A 20,069-nucleotide genomic window follows, 5' to 3' on the forward strand; every position below is an offset into this window, starting at 1 on the left:
CAATCAGTGTTTCTCAATGAGTTCAAAGCACGTAAATGCATCTAACTGGGGCCGCAGGTAGCCTAGTGGTTAGAGCGTTGGGCCAGTAACCAAAAGGTTGCTGGATTGAATCCCCGAGTTGACAAGGTAAAAATCTGTCCTTCTGCCCCGGAACAAGGCAGTTAACCCACTGTTCCCCAGTAGGCTGTCGTTGTAAATACAAATTTTTTCTTAACTGATTTGCCTCGTTAAATAAAGGTATAAAAATAAAAAATACACTCAGATTTACTACTTCACAACTGGAAATTACCACCTACCTACGTGGTTATGAACATAGCATTGTGGACAACTACATGCCACCATTAGTCTATGGGTGGTCTGCAGTTTCTCAGTGAAATGTTATTGAATGAAATATGCAATAAATCGGTATGACACTTCTTACTGCTCTAAAATCTATTTGGTGGAAAAACAACATTTTGACTGATTTCACTTTTCTATTCATTATTAGAATATCAGGTATAATTCAGTTAGGAAATGCAGGTATTTATATACATTTCGCAACATGTAAAATCATTTCAATTTCTAGTCCTAGTTGAAGAAATAAAAACAAAAGCTTGTAACCACAGATTCCTCCTATTCTACCCTGGTTGGTCGTTATGAAAGGACCAACCTTACAAAAACCCTATCTGAGGGACCATGGATGGCCATGACAAGAATTAGAGTTTCTTAAGCACAATGTTATGGTTTCAGCACAATGTTATGGTGTGTCTGTGATAAAGTGCTGCTTTGCTTTCTTGACATCATAATAGACCAAACAAGTCCTACAGGCCCTAGTTTTATCATACCTGGACTAGTGCCCAGTTATATGGTCAAGTGCTGCAAAGAGGGACATAGGCAAATTACAGTTGGCCCAGAACAAAGCAGCAACATCTGGCCCTTATATGTACTCGGAGTGCTAATATCAATAACATGCATATCAATCTCTCCTGGCTCAAAGTAGAGGAAAGATTGACTGCATCACTACTGGTCTTTGTGAGAGGTATTGACGTGTTAAAAGTACATAACTGTCTGTTCAATCGGCTAACACACCTCAGACACTCATACATACCACACAAGACATGCCACCAGAGGTCTCTTCACAGTCCCCAAGTCCAGAACAGATGCTAGATTACACACAGTACTATACAGAGCTATGACTACATGGATCTCTCTTCCACCTCAAGTAACTCAAGCTAGCATTAAAATCAGATTTTTAAAAACCCAGATAAAACAACACCTCATTGCACGACGCAGACTTTGAAGAGACACACACTCTAAAACTCACACTCTACACACACCCACGCACTATTCTTAGTAATGAAATGTAGTATTGTAATATTGTAATGTAACAATGGAGCAATGTCAATTTGTATAATGCGCAATGTTTTGTATGATCTAATGTTGTATCTCTGTTTGGACCCCAGGAAGAGTACCTGCTGCCTTGGCAACAGCTAAAAATACAAAATACTAATTATGGACCAGGGCCTGTATTCAAAAAGCATCTCACTGTAGTAGTGCTGATCTAGGATCAGGTCCCCCTCCGCCCATATTATATTATTCATTATAATCTCAAAGATCAGCACTCCTAGTCTGAGTTACTTAAGATGACATTAAGGGATAGGAAGTACTAGGGGGAAGGCTCGTCCGGCCTGAGGGGCAAGCTGTGGTAACCGAACATGAGGGGTCACAGGTCAAAAAGAGTGACAGCTATAACAACTTTGTCACATGGGTCTGACAGACCTATGATTAAATACATCCTTTGGTTGAAAAAGAGCAAGTATGGAGATGTCATTGCATTTGCTTTGCTCCATGCAGGAGGAAGACAGGTCCCTCTGGGCACACGTCATTTCACCATGTAAATGTGGGTAATATTTGGCGAGAGATTTCAACCTTTATTCACCCACTCAAAAAGACAGTCTGAAGTTTATTGAATTCTCAATGTGTTATTACTATGGAAAAAACAATGTGTGCTTTTTGGTTAAGTTGCCATCTAAATGTGTTATCACTGTGCTTTCAACCATTTAAAAGCTTAAAAGCACAACAAAGTTCAAATGGGAATACCATGTCAGATATTTAATATTTATACAACAACTTAATGTGTTATCACTGTGCTTCATCTAATATCACAACTAAATGACCTGGATTATAGTTGAGATTACATTAAAAGTACACAGCGCAAGTGATCAATGCTGTTCAAGATTCTGATGGATTATTATAGCAATTGTGAACATCTCCACAGACCTGCGACCTTTGCATGCTATCTTGAACATGCATGCTTTCTATGATTACATAAGAAGACATTTATAGTTACAGTAAACAAACCTCAAAATATGGCTATGGACGTGTTACTAATTTCAAGGTTGAATAAATACAGTTTCATTCGTTTGTAAGGTAGCCTTAACTTTAGGCTATTTACTGTTTTACAAAAGCATTAATGAATTGTGCTTGGTTAACAATGCAGACAAACATCAACATTTAAAGGATATCTAATACTTGAATAGTTTCATCTGAGCCACTGGCTTAATTCTATTCTTGAACTTTTATTTTTGGTTTAGATGGAGACATGAAGCCAACATATAATTTGTGAACTTGTCAACACTTTAGTAGGCTAAACGTTTGAAGAAGATGTATCTTTTGTGCCACTGATTTAGTCTGGCTTTAATTCCAGTTTGTCTGCAATTTAATAATTGATATGTTGGATTCACGTCTCCATCTCAACCAAGAATCAAAGTTCTTGGTTCTTGGATGTTTCCTATCTTTGTGTTTTCTGCACAAAATAGGACTGTTTTGGGGTTTGCCATGTTTATTGTTTTGTAGTGTGTTCATGGTTGATTTCCTCTTATCAAAGAACCAATGCCACTTACGATGCTGCGCATTGGTCCTCTGATCCTTCTCGCCTCTCCTCTTCAGACGAGGAGGAAAACCCTTACAAAGTCAGTGGCACAGATGGAACTACCCAAGCAGAAGATCACCTTTAAATGTTGACATTTGGTTGCATTGAAAACCAAACACTTAAAAATCCAGTCTGGTTATAAATTAATAATTGATATGTTGGTGTCACGCCCCGACCTGAGTATTCTTTCTTTTCTTTATATATTTTGGTTAGGTCAGGGTGTGACGAGGGTGGTATGTGTTTTTGTCTCATCTAGCGTTTTGTAGGTTTATGGGGTTGTTAACCATCTAGGTGTTTATGTAGGTCTATGGTTGCCTAGATTGGTTCTCAATTAGAGGTAGGTGTTTATTGTCTCTGATTGGGAATCATATTTAGGCAGCCATCTTCTTTGGGTATTTCGTGGGTTATTGCCTATGTTATACGTTAGTGCAGTGTTTCGTTAGCAGTCATGGTCGTCTTATCGTTTTGTTTAAGTGTTCTTTGTGTTCTTCCATCAATAAAGAATAATGTATTCACACCACGCTGTGCTTTGGTCCCCTCCATATGACGACTGTGACAGTTGGATTCATGTCTCCATTTCATACAAAAATAAGCATATTTTATTCAAGGTTTGTCTATGTTGAAAATTTGTTACAATGATCGAATCGTATTTGTCACACGTGCCGAAAACAACAGTGAAATGCTTACTTACAAGCCCTTAACCAACAATGCAGTTTTAAGAAAATATCCCCCAAAAAGTAAGAGATAAGAATAACAAAGTGCAGCAGTAAATAACAATAGCAGTTGAAATGTCACCCTCAAAACAACAGTTAGCTTTTTAAAATTCTATGTATTTTCTACATAGATTCCTCATCACAACATTGATTCAACCATTTTGTGTCCAGTGGTGTACTGCATGTCAAGTTCAGACATCAGCTCAGTCAACTAAAGGGGTCTGCTCTCAGATTTCCACAATGCTTCTCCATGGTTGGTTGAGCAAGCTCAACAACCATCCAATGATAAATTTGGGCCCATTTTACTCTTACAGTATGTAAGAGTATATTCCCATAGTATGATTGATAATTTAGTCATTCACATATAGGCTTAGAGAAAGCTTTTCTTAAACCCAAACACTTCATATAGCATGGGGCAAACTCCCCCATCCCCCACCAATAGTCTCCACCCACAACCACATAAGGCATAATACCATATTTCTGATATTTACTCAATCTCAGGGCGTAGGCTTGCTGCCATGGCTTTCAGAGTCAGTAAATATTAGCAAATACATTAGTAAAGGGTGACATACACAGACAATAGTAAATGGGCTGCCCTTAACAGTAACGTAGTATGTAACAAGGCACTTTTGATCCCTCGCAATCACCTTCATATTAACACCAAACAGTCACCAAGTCAAGACCAGCACAGACCTCTCAATAGGTGGGTCATTTTTCCTTGTTAACTCTCTGATGTTGTTACATGGACTGTTATTTCCACATACATATGACAGCAAAGACATTACTGTGTTACACAAAATTGACACCGTGTGCTAGAAATCAAGATTGATTAACGATTCTGGGTTTGGTTTATGCCAAGGTGCCATTTCAGTTCATATAAATCTAGCACTTTGTGACATCTGCTGATGTAAAAAGGGCCTTATAAATACATTTGAATTCAATTGATTGATGTACAATAGTGTTTTGGCTGTTACAAGTTAATGTACAGTGTACAACAATGTCATGATTATGGTATTGGATCATAACCAGTGGAGGCTGCTGAGGGGAGGATGGCTCGTAATCATGTCTGGGACGGAACAAATGGAATGGCATCAAACACATGGAAACCATGTGTTGATGTACAGTATTTGATACCATTCCACTAATTCCGCTCCAGCCTTTACCACAAGCCGCCCTCCCCAATCAAGGTGCCACCAACCTCCTGTGATCACAACATCAAATCTAATAGCCTGCATAACACTCAAAAAGTGTTATTTTCCTTCTAGACATTTTGTGGTGATATTTAACCATTTTAGAGTGATTATTTTTTTAATATGATTTGTCAGTACATTATGTAAATGTTTTGCTGATACAGTGGTTCAGTCTGCAGAGATGGCAGATGTTGGAGCAGTGGTCTCTTTGCCTGCTGTGAAGACATGGGCAGCTGTAAGAGCACAAACCTGTCTGTCTGTCTGTCATCTGTCTGTCTGTCTGTCTGTCTGTCTGTCTGTCTGTCTGTCTGTCTGTCTGTCTGTCTGTCTGTCTGTCTGTCTGTCTGTCTGTCTGTCTGTCTGTCTGTCTGTCTGTCTGTCTGTCTGTCTGTCTCTCTGTCTGTCTCTGTCTGTCTGTCTGTCTGTCTGTCTGTCTGTCTGTCTGTCTGTCTGTCTGTCTGTCTGTCTGTCTGTCTGTCTCTCTGTCTCTCTGTCTGTCTGTCTCTCTGTCTCTCTCTCTCTCTCTCTCTCTCTCTCTCTCTCTCTCTCTCTATCTCTCTCTCTCTCTCTGAGGGACAGTCCTATCTCAATTCCATATTGAAATTAACTCAAATTATGATCATATAAGAAGCCTTCATCAGCACTATTTACTCTGTTGACCTATATATAACCTCATAAACACCCAATCCCTCCTACGGGATACTGTGGCTCCTGGTGCTCCTGTTGTCTGTGGTGTCTCACGGACAGTGAGCTTGGCCAATGTGCGTGTCTCCCCCTGCTGGACGTGTTCTACTGTGCCCCAGTCCCATCTGTTGCTCTATCTGTGAGTAGCTCAATGAGGGAGAGTTACCACATCCAGATAAATGCAACAGGTGTCATGACAACTACAGCCAAGTGTTTTTCCTGACCAAGTCACCTGACCGGGAAAACCTCTAGTTAGCTCTAGTCCTAGTTTTAAATTCTCTCTCTGTAAGACCGGCAGACAATTTTTAAAATTGGCCTACCCCGGCCAAACACTAACCCGGACGACGCTGGGCCAATTCTGCGCTGCCCTATTGGGTGGGTAGTGGACTGAATGTCAAACTTCTACAGATGCACAATCGAGAGCATCCTGGCGGGCTGTATCACCGCCTGGTATGGCAACTGCACCGCCCTCAACCGTAAGGCTCTCCAGAGGGTAGTGAGGTCTGCACAACGCATCACCGGGGGCAAACTACCTGCCCTCCAGGACACCTACACCACCCGATGCTACAGGAAGGCCATAAAGATCATCAAGGACATCAACCACCCGAGCCACTGCCTGTTCACCCCGCTGTCATCCAGAAGGCGAGGTCAGTACAGGTGCATCAAAGCTGGGACCGAGAGACTGAAAAACAGCTTATATCTCAAGGCCATCAGACTGTTAAACAGCCACCACTAACATTGAGTGGCTACTGCCAACACACTGTCAATGCCACTGACTCTACTCCAGCCACTTTAATCATGGGAATTGATGGGAAATGATGTAAATATATCACTAGCCACTTTAAACAATGCTACCTTATATAATGTTACTTACCCTACATTATTCATCTCATATGCATACGTAGATACTGTACTCTATATCATCGACTGCATCCTTATGTAATACATGTATCACTAGCCACTTTAACTATGCCACTTGGTTTACATACTCATCTCATATGTATATACTGTACTCGATATCATCTACTGTATCTTGCCTATGCTGCTCTGTACCATCACTCATTCATATATCCTTATGTACATATTCTTTATCCCCTTACATTGTGTATAAGACAGTAGTTTTTTTGGAATTGTTAGTTAGATTACTTGTTCGTTATTACTGCATTGTCAGAACTAGAAGCACAAGCATTTCGCTACACTCGCATTAACATCTGCTAACCATGTGTATGTGACAAAAACATTTGATTTGATTTGGATTTGATTTGATTTGATTTGATCACAACTGTCCATTACAGACAGGTCCCTGACCTGTTCCTGAATTTCTCTCTCTCTTCTCTATAGGGATCAATGTGCGATAACTGCCTAGTGCTCACATTCTGCAGGCTTTGTGCCTCGTGTCAGATGTCTCGGGAGCTGAAGACACGTCGGATTTTCACAAAGTCAAATTAATTTGGGTTATATGGTTCATGGTGATTGTATTTAAACCAAAGTAGATTGTTTTGTACATCAGTTGGGGTCTCTATAAGTTACAATATCAGGTCCTAAACCTAGTATGAAAGTACAGTACATCCTTGTAGCGGTGATGGCTAATAGAGTCAAAATGTTTGCCTTGGGTTAAATTGAGCCAATGGCCGCCATACCCAATACAAATTATGATTACATTTAGTCAGTTTTATGCATAATATGCATAGTGTTTTTGCAGTGTCATGCGTATAAACTCAAGATAGTGCATTTTTATTCTTTCAGAGCAGACATTGTCATGCATCTCCCGTGTATACAAACACAAAACAACAAGGGGTCTAGCCCCTCTTGAGGTTCTTGAGAGAACAACCACGGTAGTGAGAGAAGGGAAGAAGTCCATTCTAGCAGCAGCAAGGGATGAAAAATAGACCATGACGCTGAAGAGGTACATTGACATTTTTTTTTTAATGTACTGGTGCGAAAGATAGGCTATGATAGAGTAGCAGAGGCACTCAAGGTCTTATCTGATGACATTGGATCTGCGCTCGCAAAATATATCAAGAATTTCACAGACCAGTTTCATGGTACTTTTTAAAATCTTTACTAAACGACATGTTACTACTGTTTTTTAGTAAAGCCAATGTGTCTGTGCATACGGATGACTCAGCAATATACACGTCAGCTACTACAGCAACTGAAATGACTGCAACACTTAACAAAGAGCTGCAGTTAGTTTCAGAATGGGTGGCAAGGAATAAGTGAGTCCTAAATATTTCAAAACTAAAAGCATTGTATTTGGGACAAATCATTCACTAAACCCTAAACTTCAACTAAACCTTGTAATGAATAATGTGGAAATTGAGCAAGTTGAGGTGACTAAACTGCTTGGAGTAACCGTGGAGTGTAAACGGTCATGGTCAAGACATATTGATACAACAGTAGCTAAGATGGGGATCTCTCCTGGCTCAAAGTATAGGAGAGATTGACTTCATCACTACTTGTATTTGTGAGAGGTATTGACATGTTGAATGCACCGAGCTGTCTGTTTGAACTACTGGCACACAGCTCGGTCACCCATACATACCCCACAAGACATGCAACAAGTGTCACGTTGTATAATGCTAGGAGACAAGTGCCGGAATACGTAATAGGGGGTTTTATTTTCCCTACCCAAACAAAAGAGCGATGTGTAAACCTCTAAATAATGCACAGGACGAGACCCATAAATAAATGCACAATAACACGTAGCATGGAAGCCAGTACACCAGCACAGGTGGTCACAAGACCAACGGACATGGTAACAATAACCGACAAGGACAACGGGGAACAGAGGGCACATATATCCACATACTAATCAGTGGCAATGGGAACCAGGTGTGCGAATTGAGACACGACAGTCGGGGGTTGGTGGTAATGAATCCAGTTCAGTGACGCCTAGAAGGCCGGTGACGTAGGCCTCTGGAGCTGGTGAATGGAATGAGCAGCAGTACCAGGGGGATCCGTGACAACAAGAGGTTTCTTCACAGTCCCCAAGTCCAGAACAGACTGTGGGAGGCGCACAGTACTACATAGAGCCATGACTACATGGAACTCTATTCCACATCAAGTAACTCAAGCAAGCAGTAAAATTAGATTAAAAAACAGATAAAAATACACGTTATGGAACATGAGAAGAGTGAAGAGTGTGAATGTGAAGAGACCTCTGGTGGCATGTCTTGTGGGGTATGCATGGGTGTCCGAACTGTGTGCCAGTAGTTCAAACAGACAGCTCGGTGCACTAAACGTGTCGTGAAATCAGTTGTGAATGTATTGTAATGTTTTTACAATTTTATAAACGCCTTAATTTTGCTGGACCCCAGGAAGAGTAGCTGCTGCCTTGGCAGGAACTAATGGGGATCCATAATAAATACAAAAACTACAAAAGATCAATCGGCTTAGTAGCCTAGAATGCTGAGAACTTGCCTATGAATTGGCATATCGAAACAACATCCCTGTCCCAAACAACTGGTCAAGAAATGGAAGGGTAAGTGATATTGAACAGAGAGATCGACACTGAGTATACCAAACATTAGGAACACCTTAATTTGGAACACGTTGCTAATATTTTGTCCTCGGAACAGCTTCAATTTGTATAGGTATGGACTAACTCTACAAGGTGTCAAAAGCATTCCACAGGGATGCTGGCCCATGTTGACTCCAATGCTTCCCACGGTTGTGTCAAATTGGCCGGATGTTCTTTTGATGGTGGACCATTCTTGATACACACGGGAAAATGTGGAGCATGAAAAATAAAGCAGTGTTGCAGTTCTTGACACAAACCAATGCGCCTGACACTTACTATCATACCCCGTTCAAAGGCACTTAAATCTTTTGTCTGCCCATTCACACTCTGAATGGCACACATACACAATGCTTGTTTCAATTGTCTCAAGGCTTATCTGGTCAGTCTATATCATCAAAAGAGCAGGTGTCCTTAATGTTTTGTGCCATGAGACCACTTTTTTTGGACAAGCTATGTTTTCAAAACTGTTGTATTTACACGAATTCAGATTTTTTTGCCCCCAGATGTACACAATATTCTGAAATATATATGAAAACTGAACAAAAATATGAACTCAACATGTAAAGTGTTGGTCCCATGTTTCATGAGCTGAAATAAAATACATTTTCCATACGCACAAAAAGGTTACTTCTCTCAAATTTTGTGCACAAATTTGTTTACATCCCTCTTCGTGAGCATTTCTCCTTTGTCAAGATAATCCACCTGACAGGTGTGGCATATCAAGAAGCTGATTAAAACAGCATGATCATTAAACAAGTGAACCTTGTGCTGGGGAAAATAAGGAGCCACTCTAAAAATGTGCAGTTTTGTCACATAACACAGTGCCACAGAGGTCTAAAGTTTTGAGAGAGTGTGCCATTGGCATGCTGACTGCAGGAATGTCCACCAGAGCTGTTGCCAGAGAATTGAATGTTAATTTCCCTATCATAATCCACCTCCATCATTTTACAGAATTTGGCATTACGTCCAACTGGCCTCACAACCGCAGGACACGTGTAACCACTCCAGCCCAGGACCTCCACATCCGACTTCTTCACCTGCAGGATCATCTGAGACCAGTCGTCCTCACCAGGGTCTTGACCAGTTTGGCGTCGTAACTGACTTCAGTGGGCAAATGCTCACCTTCGATGGCCTGGAGAATTGGATGAATCCTGGTTTCAACTGTACCGGGCAGATGACAGACAGCGTGCATGGCATCGTGTGGGTGAGTGGTTTGCTGATGTCAACCTTGTGAACAGAGTGCCCCATGGTGGCGGTGGGGTTATGGTATAGGCAGGCATAAGCTGCATTTTATTAATGGCAATTTTAATGGACAGAGATACCATGACGAGATCCTGAAGCCCATTGTTGTGTCATTCATCCACTGCCATCACCTCATGTTTGAGCATGATAATGCACGGCCCCATGTTGCAAGAATCTGTACACAATTCCTGGAAGCTGAAAACGTCCCAGTTCTTCCATGGCCTGCATACTCATCAGACATGTCACCCATTGAACGTGTCTGGGATGCTTCGGATTGATGTGTACGACAGCGTGTTCCAGTTCTCGGCGATATCCAGCAACTTTGCACAGCCATTGAAGAGGATTGGGAAAGGATTCTACAGACCCCAATCAACAGCCTGATCAACTCTAAGTGAACGAGATGTGTTGTGCTGCATAAGGCAAATGATGGTCGCACCAGATACTGACTGGTTTTCAGATCCACGCTCCTACCTTTTCTTTAAAGATACAGATGCATATCTGTTTTCCCAGTCATTCATGTGCAAGCCTTAGATTATGACCTAATTTATTTATTTGAATTGACTGATTTCCATATATGAAAATCATAAAATCTTTGAAATTGTTGCATGTTGCGTTTATATTTTTGTTCAATGTCTTTGTTAGAAAGAATACTGTATTTCCCTTGATGTAGCGATTCTAAATGTAAAAGATGAACTCTTACTCCACTCTCCCCTATGACAATGCAAATTTCACAAGTGATAGTGACACACACACACACACACACACACACACACAGGTTCCACCCACCACACCGATACATTTGGTTGCCAGAGAGAACCTCAGGTATACACTAACCTGTGCTCACCTGAGATATCATTAGCTGTGTGTCGACCCATCCGTCCATGTGAATTGGATTCTGTGTATCCAGCCTTGTTTTCTGCATCTCCACCCCTCCGAGACACGCCGTAGACCTGACCATCACCATCACCTCCAGAAGCAGGTAGGCTGAGATGTATTTTGTGGTTCTTCGATGATAAGTCAAATTTTATTTTTTTATGTCATAACTGAAAACAGACAATATTAATGTTGATGTGCAATGTGAGGTATCTTTCAAGCAATTTGGAAAGAAAAATTGTTTACAGAAATATAGTGGGTTAAACGCAATATCATTACCATTAATGTGGTTATATCATAATCAATATAGTATGTCCGGGTATTTGTATGTGAAATAAATGATGGATGGTGTTTTTGCTTTTGAAATAATAACTTTATATTCGGCTGTAGAGCTGTTGATAAGTTATTAATAAGAGACTGAACGCTGTCATTGCATATAGTAATACGTCAAAGTAAATGCTAAAGTTATCATAGCAGAAAATCTGTGACATTTACAATAGATCAGAACATTAACCGCACACAAAGTTGACCCATGCTGTGAGTACCTAAACCAGTTTATAACCACACCACAATTGAACCACAACTTCAATTGTTTTGAGTGCTCTGAGAGACCAGTTCCATAGTCTCTAAAATCCCAGACCTAGAGCAACACATAGGCAACAGCCCTAGTGAATGCTGGAACATTGTTAATGTGGGAGGCAACCCGGCAACTGACTAACAAGACTACCAGTTCCCTAGAGATGAATTGAAGGGGAGGAGACGTGCTTCTGTTCTTCTGTTTACTGTGAAAAGACCAGGCCCGCCCCTCTGAGCCGAGTATACACATACTTCCTGACAACCAGCCTGCTACTACAGTTTTTGCTTGTCATACCAACCAATAAACACTGTTGTATTAGCTACTGACCTGCTCCCTCTGGCAATAGTGAAAGGAGATGTATTCTTTGTGACCTCAAGTGTTTAAATTCCAGGAGTATCTTAGCTGAATAGCAGAATAACCTGATAACAAAAATACAATTTAATAATTGTGTATTGAATCAGCATGACTCATGATATCAAATCAAATCAAATCAAATCAAATCAAATTTATTTATATAGCCCTTCGTACATCAGCTGATATCTCAAAGTGCTGTACAGAAACCCAGCCTAAAACCCCAAACAGCAAGCAATGCAGGTGTAGAAGCACCTCATGTATATTCATTCATGTATATTATTTTCAGTTCCTCATATAACTCAACTCCATATTACCTGGGCAGATCTCTGGCAGTGCTTTTGATTTGCATTGTCCTCTGTATATCCATAGTGATGGCAGTCCAGCCCCAGCCGATGCCTGTAGTGAACATACAGCCAGGCATTTTTCGGTCCCCTGCTGACATAAAGACTGAGGTGTGGAGCAGCAGCATCTGTGACTGTTGTGATGACATGAATATCTGTGAGTGTATTTAATGTGTGTGTGTGTGTGTGTGTGGCCGTGTGTGTGCATGTGTGTGTGAATAACTTGGTCTGTCTGTCTCCTGTCAGGTTGCTTTGGGTTCTGGTGCCCATGCTGTCTGAGATGTCAGACGAGTACAGACTTTGGGGAGTGTTTCTGTCTCCCCCTGTTGGACATTTCCACCAGCTGGCTCCCAGCTGCTTCTCTGGCCCTCCGGAGCACCATGAGGGAGAGATACCGCATCCAGGTAGAGTGAAACACCCTTGACATTACTCTTTGCTGATATCGTAACATCTCCTATTATACAATTAACTAGTGCCTCATACACACAGAGCTGTCAGGTGATGCTAGACAAGATCAATAAATACATAATGATAATGACTGAAATAATAGGGCCAATGGCGTATATTATATAATGGAATAGGTTCAGTAGAAGAGATGTGATCATGGGAATGAAAGCCACTGTATTCACATGATCTGACAACCCATCTGTCTAATTAATATCTGTCTCATATCCTCCCCACCTACCACCACTGCCTGTAGGGATCCATATGCGACGACTGCCTCTTGGTCACCTGCTGCACCCCCTGTGCCTGGTGCCAGATGGCCCGAGAGCTGAAGTTACGTCAGCGCTCTCTCCTCCTCGTCAATGTCCCATCCCCTGTCCAGATCAACATGCATCCCCCTCAAGCCTTTTCTAACCCCTCTATGCATCTACAGCCTATGCCTGTAGGACTCTACCCCTCCATGCCACAATATAGCCAGCATAAGCAAGAGACAAATTAGGGGGTTGTGGATGAGTGCCATTCTAGAATGTGAAACAGGCAGCACAGCCAGCCAACAATGCATCACATAGATATCTGTTTGTTTTTTTATTATAGGAAAGCAAACACTTTTAGAGAAATCATAACATGATCAGGAAATCATAACACGATCAGAATGACATTGATTGCAATGAATTAATTAAACAAATAAACGACCTTAGTGTTTTATATAGATTGTTTAACAAAATTATAGGAAAGCAAACACTTTTAGAGAAATCATAACATGATCAGGAAATCATAACACGATCAGAATGACATTGATTGCAATGAATTCATTAAAATATACACTTCCTTAGTGTTTTATATAGCTTGTTAGACGCTAACACTTAAATTGACACGATTAACACAACCATGCAACTACGGTATCTGATTCATGTAACATATCAATTTTGTACTTTAGAGAATATTAATGTAATTAATAAAATATTTTAACTTTAATTGTCTGAAAATGAATTATTTGGGTGTAGGTATACTGAGATGTGTGAGCACCTATTTACATTGGTTAGCACTGAGCAGCACATGGGTTGAAAAAAGAAGACCAACGTTGAGTCGATTTACCGGAAGATTCATTTGAAAATCACTTTGTTGTGATTGGGCCAGTTCGTTTCATATGGGTCGGTTCCCCGGTTTAAGTGGAGAGTTCACTAAAGGGCCAATGGAATGGTCTAAAAAATGCAAACGCTACATACCCGGAGCACCGGGCCTTACAAAACGAATTGATCCCTTTTTGTCCTCTGTAAATTCATTTTTTTTGCCAGTTTGTCCAATCAAGCTGCGTATTTGACAATGAAGACTTTACTGGTAAGGCCATTCACCAATCAAACTTGTTAGTGGGCGGGACTTGTTGCATTGTTAAAAAAAAACGGACGTGAGGTGTTATATCGGCTTCATGCACCTCAAACGTTTGTTTGTGGACCGCCATTATACGCATAGAAGAAGGGTTGGTGTAACGTTAACGTGTGTCGTCGTCCTAGTAGCAGTGAGGTGAGTTTGTGGAATCTTATTACGGCAATAATGTATTCTTTATTTCTATATTTTTATGCCAAATTAACTGTCTGAACTTGCTTTACGATAATTGTATTGCATGAATTTGACATTTTTATTTTGGTCGTTATATTGAGCTAGCTAGTTAACTATTATAGCTAACGTCCTTAGCTAGCTAGCTAACATTAGCTAAGTTGGCTTGCTAACGTTGTTAGCCACCCAGTCGACGCTGTGATGGAGGAAGTCTTGCCTACTTTCGATATTCCACAGCTAACTCCGCTTTCCAACTTTGCTTACCAGACAACAGCTTGCCAGACTTTAGAAATGTGAACTTAGACATTGAAGATCGGTTGTTTAACTAGTATTCAGCAATTGTTGGGCCAGTTTGAATTAAATTGCACTAGTTAGCTAGCTAACATAACGTTAACCATTGTACTTCCTGTCCATGCCGCCCACTCACTTGACATCACGATTTTATTTGCAGCCTAACTGGTATATTGACATGCCTCTCCTATCTCACAGGCTCTGCGTTAACATAAAGATGGTGAAGATCTTTATTGGAAACCTCCCTAACGAGGTCGAAAAAGATGAGATTGAGGCCCTGTTTACTGAACATGGCACAGTGACAGAATGTGCAAAGTTCAAAAACTATGCCTTTGTCCACATGGATGACCGCAAGTCTGCAACCAAAGCCATCCGCAGCCTGCACCTCTTCAAGCTTCATGGCAGGCCAATCAATGTGGAGCCGAGCAGGGGGAAGAACCAGGGTCCAGTGAAACTTCATGTGGCCAATGTGGAGAAAGGCAACGGCGATGAGCTCCGCACCCTGTTCGAGGAGTATGGAACAGTGACAGAATGTGCCATCATAAAAAATTTCGCATTCATCCACATGTCCAACTCAGATGAGGCCAAGGATGCCATAAAGGGATTAGACAACACTGACTTCCAAGGTAAGAAAATTACCCTCATTAAGATTTACGATTGAACTGTTCGAAAGTCCTGAAGTTAAATATGGTCTTGCGTGTCACTGTCTGACTGTTAATCATGGTTTTCCTCTTTAGGCAAACGGATTCACGTTCAGATGTCAAAAAGCCGTCCCAGAGGGGAGGAAGAGGATTACGGCCCCCCACCAGATAGGGGTGGATACTGGCCACCACCCCGTGGCTACCCTGGGGACAGGGGTCTTCGTGAGCCCCCTCATTACAGAGGTCGCATGTCAGGGGGTTACCCTGGCCCCCCTCCACCTCCACCTCCCCCTAGAAGAGCTCCTTACCCCCCAGAGCGTGCTTATGAGCGTGAGAGGGAAAGCTACGGGGTGGTCGATTACTATGAGAAGTACAGAGCGCGCCCTGCCCCTTACGGTGGCCTTTCAGGCTATGGAGATGAAAGGCGTGTTGGCGCCATACCCCCTCCACCACCACCCCCTTCTGCCATGGTTAGGGAGCGCCTTGGGGCCTCCTCCCTCAACCCGTACGAGCGGCGCCCCCTTCCTCCTCCGTCCTCATACTATGCCCGTGATCGCAGTCCCATCAGAAGACCCCCTCCCCCCATGCCCCCCGCAGGTAACGGCTACTCCTATGAGCGCTCTCGGCTCTCTCCTCTGTCCAGGCCAGCGATGTACAGCGTACCACGTACCAGAGACCCCTATGCTGAGAGGGTGCCTCTGCCCCCTCCTGCCCGCTACTCGTATTGAAAGCACACTGGTGCTTGACTCAAGGTGAGATATCAGAAACAGGATAGTACACTATGCAATTACACTCCATATCTAGCTCACTTAAAACAATGGGGAGTGGAAGGATTGAATTAGGGGTGACTCCTCGCATTGACGTTCAGTGTCTCGCTTAAAATACCAGACTAGAAAAGCTCCAAATGCATTGTTTCACCATATCCTTAGCTTTTTACAAACTCTCCAAATCTGCTTCAACTGAACAATGTAAAATCGTAATATGCCTTTTAAAGAATGCTGGAAGTTTTACTGAACCTCAGCGCGTTCCTCCATGAGTAAAATGCGCTTGACTTGTGTGGTTTGCTCTCTTTCCAGGGTTAAATTATCCGACAAGATCGTCGTCTCCTGATGCACGTGGCACTATACCCCCCCTTCGTCTGTGGCGTTGCGTTCACCTGCGACTTACTGGAAGATACTCTATTGCTTGCGGCCACCCATACAAAAAAATACGCTTTTGTCTACGGTTTCGTCCTCTTTCTTGAACTGTTTTACATTTGTTCTGCTTGATTTTATTGTTCGAGGTTCATAAGCTGTTTTGGGGCAAAGGATAAAGGCAGAGGGGGTTACTGTATTTTTGAGGTGTTATTCTATTTTGAAATGACACAGTACTCCTAAGGGCTCTATGTTGGCCTAAGACCTAACATAAAATTTCTTCCTTCATAAAATAATTTTCATGGATACAAACCCTCTAAACTGTGATATTCATGAAGGGACTATTTGAATGTTTATTAAATAGCAATCCATGTAATTTTGGTAAACATGAATGTTACGAAGATTCTGCAGATGTCTTTTTCAGAGCTGTACCTAGCTTCAGTTTGATTAATAAACCACACACTCATTTGCATAATTAGTCCAACAACGTGTTAGTGTAATATCGCTTTAACTGGTGTGATCTTGGTTTTGGGTGGTACTTACCAGTATTCAAGACGTTTTGCGACGCAACTGTTAGCGTAGTGATTTAACTACCTATGCAAATTTGATTTGTTAGACATTTTGTGTTCAATTATATGCCGATTTACATACCTAGATACCCCAAAGCTGCGTTTTATGTATGGTTTTCTTTTCTTTACAGATGCCATTTTTGATTTCAAAGCTTTTTAATAAACAGATTTGAACTATCGTCACTTTGAACTTCCCCATCTTTCCTCGTTATTATAGGCGCTTCATGACGATGCTCATTGCAGTCAGTGAAAGCCAATATGCAGCAGCACTAACTTAATCTATGGCATTTCGGTCCATTCTGAAAAATACGCTTTTCAATGTTTAATTTATATTCAAAGTAGTGGGGAAATTACCCTCATCTTTGCGATGGCAAGTATTATCTCTTGCGATCTCTGAAGGTGCTTAATTTTACAATGTCATTTTCCATCTTTCAACCACTGCATACCCCACCATGTTCTTCACCATCATTCTCTTAAATAAATGTAATATTTTGGCTCAGTGATCTAACTAATGCCCTCTCCCATGATACATAGGACAATAAGCCCTGGTATGCTTAGCACTTCTGCTTTTTGTAGGTTGTTAGAACCATGATCTGTGGATAGGTGTTGTGGACACAATGTAGGAGACGGTCGTGCTGTCTTTTGCTGTATCCTACGATATGGACATGTGGAGGTAATTGTTCAATTAAGGTCATTTATACAGAACTAAGATTTATTGTACTTTAAAGGTGCTACAAAGGATAGATTTTTTTATTTTTTGCATTGTAAATTTCAGATTTTCATTATCTGCAGTAATAGTGGAATGATAGTGTTTCACAGTATTACATACCCACCAGTGTGATTTGCTGTGCTATTCGTCTATTGGTTTCCCCGCTGAAGCGGAACTTGTCAAAATGGGAAAGCTGTTCTGACTTTGGCTGTTTACCTAGTGGAAATCCCTCTGTCATTTCCTGGTTGGTAAAATTCTACACTGTTCGCTCAATTTCAGTTTGTGAAAATAAGCCCTGAATAGTGAAGCGACTCATTGTACAATCTTAATCGCTGTGAAAAATATTTTCAGTGAAACAAAGGTTCAGCTTCAAACAGATGTACAAACAATTTTTGTTTTTGATATTTTGCAGTGATTTAGGTGGTCAAAGTCAAACAGCTTTCCCAAATGATAGGCAAATGTCACAGCCAACATTAGCGGGTAAGTTTCAGAGTATCATTCCACTATTAGCAGCAGATATATTATGGAAATTCTGAAATGACAGTGCAACAAAAATAAAAATCCTATGTTTTAGTACCTTTTTTAAATTCCCATTTGATGACACTTTGCCCATGCTTAGTATCCTTTTCTATCCAACTGATTCTCCCATCTTATTGCTCCAATCCCCCGTATCTCGGCCTCTTGTTCTTGTCTTGCACAAGAGGTTGGTACGGACGAGGAATTCTGCTAGGGAAGGTATTGTGAAATTAATTTAGCAGGATACTGTAACCATCTAGGTATCAGTAATGAAATGTTGGAATAAGTGTCATGTTGGATGTACTAAATTTATTTTTGTAATTGTATGGATGAACAGACTTCCCCAATGCTTAGTATGTCCTTTTTAATGATATTTGCCTTCCATCCTATTTCTCCCATCTCTTCCTCTCTAGGCCATGGTCTTCTTTCCAGTGGTTGGTACAGAAGTGGACTTCTGGTACAGAAGTGGACTTCAGCTCCTCTTGATATTCTGACACGGCTCTTCAGGGTTATGTATGCTGTGAATGGGTGCCACCACTACCAGATCGGTCCTTATGCAGGAAGTGCAATGGCCCATCATGGTCAGACATCTCTCTGTGCCATTTTGTGCCTTAGGTTTAATATTTCAGTGAGGTAAAAATAAATGCATCTCTTCAGGCCTCCCGAGTGGCGCAGCGGTCTATCGCAGTGTTGCGGCATCACTACAGCCTGGGCTCGAATCCCAGGCTGTGTCACAACCGGCCGTGACCGGAAGTCCCATATGACGGCGCACAATTGGCCCAGCGTTGTCTGGCTTAAGGGAGGGTTTGGGGGCGAGGCTTTACTTGGCTCAATGCGCTCTAGCAACTCCTTGTGGCGGGCCAGGCGCCTGCAAGCTGACTTCGGTCGTCAGTTGAACAGTGTTTCCTCCGACACATTGGTGCAGCTGGCTTCCGGGTTAAGCGAGCAGGTGTTGAGAAGTGTGGCTTGGCAGGTCATATTTCTGAGTATTCGACTTTTGTCTCTCCCAAGCCCGTTGGGAGGATATCATGAAATTGGGGAGAAAAAGGGGGGTAAAATTACAATTTTTATTTTATTTTAAATAATCTCTTCTTTCTTCAGGAGGGACTTGGGCAGGACCAGCTTGAAGAAAGAATACTGTCTGACTGTTGCCTAATCATTTGCTGACCAGATGAGACTCCTTGAGTTGAAGTGGCATCAGCATACTGTTGTCCTTGATGCTCACCATTTCTATGTACTGTCACCATTAAAGTCATAAGTTGTGAACAATTTTTACTGTTGCCATCAGTGTTGCTTTAGCTTGCATGCTCAACTGCAGAAATATTACTTGAACGCACTGATTTTCAAATGTATTTATTTACCAATCTAACTACCAAAAATGAATAAATTATTTTATATGTATAATAGATTACTTTATTTCTTGAGTATGGACAAAATATCCTGTCTTTTTGAGGCACCGTTCACACTATCACAGCTGTTTGATGAGATCACAGAATGGTAAAGGACTTCCTAATATAACTCTGGGGAAGTACAGAGGCATTGAAATGCAACACTCAACTGTAAAGAACTGCAAATGATCCCTGAGTAGGTGCTTTCCAGACATAAAAATACTCGAGGCTAGTCCTGGAGGACAATGGCTTTTGTTACTGTGAGCTTATTGGTCATGCTCCTGTCTGGGGTGTGGCTTACTGTTTTGCTGAAGCCCCATTGGTTGAGTGTGGCACTGGCAATACCTGCACTGTGGCTCTACTCAACCCTGCCACTGGTTTGCCCTGGTTCCTCACTACATCCTTTGAGACCTGGG

General features: G+C 41.6%; 2 protein-coding genes across 7 annotated transcripts; both read left to right on the forward strand.

The window, feature by feature from the left end:
- The first annotated feature begins 11,063 nt into the window (after positions 1-11,063).
- ponzr6 (plac8 onzin related protein 6) lies at positions 11,064-13,827 on the forward strand. Its single transcript, XM_020471495.2, has 4 exons — positions 11,064-11,242; positions 12,437-12,565; positions 12,655-12,812; positions 13,109-13,827. The coding sequence occupies exons 2-4, from the start codon at positions 12,439-12,441 to the stop codon at positions 13,349-13,351; spliced, it is 528 nt and encodes a 175-aa protein (XP_020327084.1). The 5' UTR covers positions 11,064-11,242; positions 12,437-12,438; the 3' UTR covers positions 13,352-13,827.
- A 312-nt stretch (positions 13,828-14,139) lies between these two features.
- LOC109879351 (RNA-binding protein 4.1) lies at positions 14,140-19,666 on the forward strand. 6 transcript variants are annotated; one of them, XR_002253516.2, is made up of 6 exons: positions 14,140-14,373; positions 14,896-15,323; positions 15,435-16,090; positions 17,617-17,713; positions 18,679-18,846; positions 19,367-19,666. XR_002253516.2 is itself a non-coding variant. In XM_020471525.2 (4 exons), exons 1-3 carry the CDS (start codon positions 14,279-14,281, stop codon positions 16,064-16,066), a joined length of 1,155 nt encoding a protein of 384 aa, XP_020327114.1. In that variant the 5' UTR covers positions 14,140-14,278; the 3' UTR covers positions 16,067-16,090; positions 16,415-19,666. The 6 variants fall into 6 exon arrangements, 3 of the variants coding, with proteins under 3 accessions (XP_020327114.1, XP_031688116.1, XP_020327115.1); XR_004211046.1 differs by having other exon boundaries at positions 18,679-19,666; XR_004211047.1 differs by lacking the exon at positions 17,617-17,713.
- Positions 19,667-20,069: the final 403 nt, after the last annotated feature.

Source organism: Oncorhynchus kisutch, linkage group LG9, assembly GCF_002021735.2.
Source record: "Oncorhynchus kisutch isolate 150728-3 linkage group LG9, Okis_V2, whole genome shotgun sequence".
Classification (NCBI taxonomy): Eukaryota; Metazoa; Chordata; class Actinopteri; order Salmoniformes; family Salmonidae; genus Oncorhynchus; species Oncorhynchus kisutch.

What these genes read in the sequence shown, in the direction of transcription:
- ponzr6 (XM_020471495.2), top strand. Translation starts at nt 12,439, where the DNA reads ATGGCAGTCCAGCCCCAGCCGATGCCTGTAGTGAACATACAGCCAGGC. An exon ending in TTGTGATGACATGAATATCT is followed by an intron (nt 12,566 to 12,654) that starts GTGAGTGTATTT and finishes GTCTCCTGTCAG; the next exon opens with GTTGCTTTGGGTTCTGGTGC. An exon ending in GGGAGAGATACCGCATCCAG is followed by an intron (nt 12,813 to 13,108) that starts GTAGAGTGAAAC and finishes CACTGCCTGTAG; the next exon opens with GGATCCATATGCGACGACTG.
- LOC109879351 (XM_020471525.2), top strand. Translation starts at nt 14,279, where the DNA reads ATGCACCTCAAACGTTTGTTTGTGGACCGCCATTATACGCATAGAAGA. An exon ending in GTCGTCCTAGTAGCAGTGAG is followed by an intron (nt 14,374 to 14,895) that starts GTGAGTTTGTGG and finishes CCTATCTCACAG; the next exon opens with GCTCTGCGTTAACATAAAGA. An exon ending in AGACAACACTGACTTCCAAG is followed by an intron (nt 15,324 to 15,434) that starts GTAAGAAAATTA and finishes TTTCCTCTTTAG; the next exon opens with GCAAACGGATTCACGTTCAG.